The 6,230-nt window shown below is 44.5% G+C and overlaps 1 protein-coding gene across 1 annotated transcript in view; it reads left to right on the forward strand.

Moving 5' to 3' along the window:
- Positions 1-6,230, forward strand: part of FRAS1 (Fraser extracellular matrix complex subunit 1) — a 131,614-nt gene that overhangs the window by 84,661 nt on the left and 40,723 nt on the right. The window contains 2 exon segments of the mRNA XM_035896955.1: positions 2,222-2,400; positions 4,977-5,093. Of these exon segments, the coding sequence (XP_035752848.1) occupies positions 2,222-2,400; positions 4,977-5,093 (296 nt within the window).

Genomic DNA, 6,230 nt, shown 5'->3' on the forward strand with positions numbered 1-6,230 from the left:
TCTTTCCTATGGGCCCCCTTTAGGTATTGAAAGGCTGTAATCAGGTCTCCCTGCAGCCTTCTCCAGGCTGAACACCCCCAACTCCCTCAGCCTGTCCTCATAGGAGAGGTGCTCCAGCCCTCGGATCATTTTTGTGGCCCTCACAATGCCTCAGCACAGCTCCGTCACATGGGAAAAGCACGCGCTTTCTATGAGCAGGTATTGTTATACCCTGAGCTCTTCCACGGGACGCACGTTCTTAGAGGATGAAATTTCCAAAGCCAATGAAAAGCGATGCAAGCATGCACTCTTCTTAAAATGAACGAGACTGCAGTGCCCCAGTCCTCGAGACAGCGCTGGAAATTGCAGCGTGCAGTCTCCATGTATCGCAGTAGATTGCCTGAGCGTGCCCAAGTTGTACATTCATGTCTGTAACCTATCAACAGGTGCTTTTCTATTAAAAAAAAATACATTTTGAATGAAACGGTAGTCATAAACGATATAAGTAAACATCATGAGTTATTTCTTCTGATCACATTAAGTATTTATTTAGAAGAAGACACATAGACGTGCATCTTGCTTAAAGCAGCTGTATGTTCTCATTGTTTCTTCTCTTACTTTGGGAGGGATAAACAACTCGCAGGCCCTAACTCCTTTGGGTGTGTGACTGGCATCTTTAGAAAGCCCACGGAAAATTAAGGTGGTGAACTCCCACGAGCAAAAGCTCTAAGATTGGGAATGTAATTAGGGCGCTGATAAGGGAATATTAGCACAGAGTTTGATGATAAAATGGGAGTGTGATATTTCAGCTTGCAGAATTATTTTTTTATTACTCCAGCTGTTTGAGGGTGGTTTGGGGAAATGAACCGGGAGGGCTTATGATGGATATTTTGCGTAACAGAATGATTAATGCTGTAAGGAGAGTTGAAGTGATTTATAATATATGTGGCTTCTGAATTAGTAGCCATGAGGGATACTTTCAAAGACTAGCAGGAAAGCACAATGCACAAATAACAAGTTATTTAAAGAGCAGCTAAATTACATATATTCAAGAATAGTAAAGATAGGGGAAACGTGTAATTTTTTCACAGGTTCTATGTTAGCGCCAAAACAAGCGAATTACATTGTAAAATAGAAAAATATGCCATTTATTTCCATGCTACAGCTCTTTGTCAGGTTTTAATTTCGTTTATGTGTGCAGTTAGGAAGAACGTTCACATCAGTGAAATTGATGACCGAGGTTTTGACACCCTTCTCTCAGTGGGTAGCACTTGGCTCTTTGAGTAATTTTATTAGGACGATGTTTTTTGGATTAAAGTCTGTTGAGCGCTGGTAGCAACATCAAAATCCAGCCCTTGCAGGTGCCTGTGAGGAAAGCTGATAACCAGTGGGACATGCCCCCATCCTGCTCTTCCCCATCGTATCTGCAATGAAGCCAGTGATGTTTCAGTCCAGCTGAGAATCTCTCTCTAATACAAAAATCAGAAATAAGCTGAGTGTTAGAGATACAAAAGCTACATATTCTTTGGAGTAAGAGCGACAAACCAGGACTGCTACACAGCCTGTGATACAGAGGACCTTTACTGTACCTGTTCAAGAGCTCTTTTAGTTGAAGACTTCTGTTCAGAGAAGTCAGTTGGGTATACTTTTTGGCATAATAAGTACCCAGAAGAGCTAGAAAAGAGCTGACCTTGAAAAAATCACTATGCTGTATTCTGATACTTAAGTTGTACCCTTGAGGGGAAGGTGGACAGTCTGCTGCAATGCTTCTTAATCCCGATTGTGCCTCACCTCTCCCTTGTCCCTTAACAGGAGCTCCAGAAAGTGAGGTGTGTCCCTCGCACCTCTTTTTCTGTTGCGCGTGTTTCTCTGCTCAGTTTATCAAATGGGCACATTTCAAGGTTGAAATGGGCTGGTCAGCGGGCAGAAGGACAGTTTTGGAGTTTAAGGTTGCAGATCCTGTTCTTTGCTTGACCGTGTATTTCTTCTGTGTACTTGCATGACTTGATCTGCCCTCTGCCAAAGCAGGAGATACAGTTTCCCTGTGTCTATGGGATGCTGCAAGGTCCATTAGTGGCTTTTAGGAGCTCTACTGCTTTTTTTTGTTAGTCGCGCTAGATGGAAAAAACCTAAGACTGGGTGGTCATTTGTCTTGGATGCTCATTAGTTGGTGAAAAGGCATCTGTTCCTCCTTGTTTTCTCATAAGTTGTGCCCTGGCTGTTCATCTTTGCTTTTTCCCAGGTGAAGTGGTGCTGCTGGTCCCAATGCCGGCGGATGACCCAGCAGACTCCTGGCAGCTTTTGCCTGATGGAAGAGCAGCCTCACCTACAACCTCTTTTACCCAGCAAGACATCAACGAAGGCATCGTGTGGTACAGGCACTCTGGGTCTGAAGTAGAGAGTGACTCCTTCCAGTTCCAGGTATTCCTCATCATATTCATGGGGGGGGCACGCAGCAGCTCTGCTGGCATTTTTCTCTAAGAGTACTTGGTCTGCCGTTGCCTGTATCTTGTGACCCAAAGTTTAAATAGATACGCATACGGGAATACATGCATGCACACACAAATACACGTGTAAATATATATTTGTATTTACATACAGACTTACATGTATATAGGTGTGTGTTGCTTGCCTGTGGGTGAATATGCATGTACGTATGTGTTGGGGTGGATGCAACCCATCATTGTGGTTGTGGGAGACTCTTACTCAAGCATAAGAGAGATTTTGCTGCACGTGGATCCCCAGGTTTTAATCTGTGGCAGTGGAGCCGGCCAGCCAGCTCCCCACGGTGGTGAGCTGCATGCAGTATTAACCTTCTGGATGTCAAATCACAGGCCGTGCTGCAAATCTGGAGAAAATGGTCTTTCAAGTAGTATCTAACATTTAAGCTATTAAGCTAATAGCTGGCCTGATTTTCCGTAGAACAATTCCATCCCAGGGAGGAAGGGATTGTGTAGAAAAGCCATGATGTTGTCCTAGTGCCTGCTAGCTTGTCTAAGCAGGAAAGCTCTCTGCACTCAAGAGTCCCCAGAGTGAATGGGCAAACAGATCTGCACTTATGACTTCCACGGGGTGAAACCAGCAGGCTTGTAACATCCGTCAGCATGACACAGCGTGTCCAGAGACTGATTCTTGCTGTGACAGTGATCCCTTCTCCACTGGCCTTTTGCCCTTGGGGGAGGCACCCTACTGATGTGCTTGGTGTTGCTTTTGGGAAAGAAATAGGAACAGGAAATGTTTTTTTGCTTGGCAGTCCTTAGGAGAGGTAGCAGAGAGGGTAACTCACACCCTTCTTGTAACCTGCTGCCTCCTTTCTCCTACCCTTCTTTGAGATGAGGCTGGTCCCTGTGCAAGGTGTCTTACTGCAGCTCATGTCCTGGCAGTTTGGGTGCCCCATTTGCAGTTCGGACAGGAGGTTTGATCCCTTGGTACCGTACAGCCAATACATTACCCTCTCATAAAACCTGTAATATTTACTCGGAGTGCCTTTTAAAAAATTGATTGTTTTGCAAGCCCCAAAACCAAGCAACCCTCCTACTTTCTGCAGCTAATAATTTAATTTTTGCTATGGAGTACTTCTTCTTGCAAACAGGCAAAAAGGTACAAATACTCCCCAGCAGATGTAATACTAAAATAAATCCCACCTCCCCACAGGTTTAACGGCCATAAAATTCCTCAGACAGGTCCTTGCTGTTTGCTTGGAAGGTTTAACAGCCTCCCATAACACTAAGCCTACGTGAACACTTGCATGCAGTATTTGTTACATCTGGTTTACAAGTCAGAAGCTATTACTGTAGCACCGGAGAGGCAATTAAGGTAATTTCTAAAGTAATTAACATAAGTGATAATGAGGAATTTGCGAGTGTCAGTGTTGAACAAGCTAATCTTTAGCTTAATTGCTACATTCCTCTTATAGAGAATGCATTTTGCATGAGTTAAATGTTTGGGTTTAGTATCTGGGAGCGGTAGCAATAATTGTACGAAGAGCCCTACTGAGAAGGGAAGGCGCGATTGCCTGGGTCACGTCAGGAGACCATAACACATCTGTCTGAGCCTTGAACTGTGGGTTGGGGCATCTCAGAAAGGGCCAGCATGTTGTGTTCATCAGTATTTTGGCAATTACTATGCAGATGACAACAACTCAGAACAGGTCCAGCAAATGGCTAAAATAATTTCATTCGTTTCAGCAGAGCAGGCGTTTTTATGCGGTTTTATGCATTTTCTTGAAATTAAGCTTGTGCTGAAGTCCGTTCTTGGTGATAAAGTGCTCTGTTGGACTCAAGCACGGACTTCTGTCCCTGCTGAAAGACGAAGCCGTAGCTGAGTCTACAAAGGGCGTTGTATTTCTTTGGGTGCTTGCATTATCTCAGGATTGCTGTCAACATTTGCAGACTTTATCTCTAGAGGATGATGTTGGTCCTTTGAATTTTTACAAATTTAATACTGTTTGCTTTACATATCATTACTGCAGGTTTGCTATTATGAGTTAGATACCATCAACTTAACGTTGGTGTATGGAAATTTTTTATAGGTGCCTGTGAAACACGAACACAGCCTGTCTTGGAAGATGTTGGGATCACAGGGAGTCACTGCCAAGGCAGTGCCATTATTAAAACACCAGTTACTTACACCTTGTCAGCACAACTGGTGGTCACTCTGAGGGTGGGAGGAAGGTTTAAAAACCCATTATTTTTTCTTTTTCTCTGATGAAAAGTTCCACTAAGCTGTACAGATGGAGTAAAATTCAGCAAAATTATTGCAGATAGATATTTTTCTAGATGTTGATAAAGAGGTAAACCATTTCTAGATTCTACAGGCAATAATGGAGAAACTGGTTACTACTTAAAGGCCCTAGTTCCCATCAGCTACCATTCATGTATGCTTTGGGTTAGTATCTTTGCTTCGCAGAGCAGGAGGCGAGGGAAAGTAGGAAACTGGTCTAGAAATGCGGAGGTGTCCTCTCTCAGGTGTCCATTCATGTGATATTTCCTTCCCAGGTGTCCAGCTCTGCCAGTCCACAAACCAGCTTGGAAAGCCACGTATTCAACGTTGCTGTTCTCCCGCAGACACCCAGAGCACCTCAGCTTTCCCTCGGCTCCTCTTTGCACATGGCTGTAAGTGTGAACCAACGCCGTTGACCGATGGTTTCGGTATTCCTACTCTCCCTGCAGCAGGGCACAACAACCAGAGCCTCGCATAGAGCAGTAACTGCTGAGCGTTGATTCCTGTAATTGCTATTGTCCATGTTCTTGTGCTTGATTCAAAGATTGAACTAAATCTACGGAACAGGGCATACACATCAGATAGATAGCTGGAGTAGAAATGGAAAAAAAAGACAGGTTCTTAGAAGAGTAAATGATGCAAGGGGGGGAAATGTGCATAAACAGTTGAAAAACTCAGTATTAAAAGTGATGAATGTATAAACTGGGAAGGAGCAGGAGAGAGAGAAGACAAAATACGTTTAACGTCATTTTATGGAATTCTTACCCTTTCCTGAGAAGCCATTAGGAATGGCAAGAGTGAAAAACTGTGGGTTAGAGAGGCTGTAATGAGTAGATCTTGCCAGTAATTCCACTGTAAACGTTATCAGAACTGTAGCCCACCCACATTAGAAAGTTTTCATCCATCATTCTGACACCAGGAACACAGACTATAGTGCATGTGGAAAACATTCAGACAAGCCCCTTCTATCTGCATCCGTGGAACTGGATTACCTTTTCTTGCAGCATCAACTCTGGGAATGGCCATTTTGATAAGAGTGGTCTCTCTAATGCAGTTATTTCCCTGATTGTGTTAATTGAAAAGATGACCTCGAAGTTTAAAGTTGGTTTTGTGAGCTCTCTGACATTGGTGCATGCCTCCTCCGTCTGTCCCTATCATGTCTGGGGGTGAAGTCCAGCTTTCCTCTCCGCTTCTCCTGCTGTTTCCAGTTCTTTGATTCTGTAGGGAGGGATCCTGACTGCGTGAGCTTCAGGGCTCTGCACCCAGGTCACCCCTTGGGATGCTCTGAGACCCCGGACCCTAGAGGCAGGGAGTTTTGATTTAGACATCACCTCGGCCTCATAGCTTTGTGGGGCTTTCAGAGGGGAACAAGGATCACGATCCACTGAGCAGCAGGCCTGAGCTGAGCGCGACAGGGCAGGCTGTGATGAGAAAGCAGAGATGAAGACTTGCAAGAAACGTGAACGGAGCTGAGGCCAAGCCTTCAGGCAGGAGCTGCCTGCAGGGAGAGGGAGAACTGGATCTGCAAA

The sequence above is a fragment of the Egretta garzetta genome, unplaced genomic scaffold, assembly GCF_000687185.1.
Source record: "Egretta garzetta isolate BGI_Z169 unplaced genomic scaffold, ASM68718v1 scaffold77, whole genome shotgun sequence".
In the NCBI taxonomy this organism is placed as follows: domain Eukaryota; kingdom Metazoa; phylum Chordata; class Aves; order Pelecaniformes; family Ardeidae; genus Egretta; species Egretta garzetta.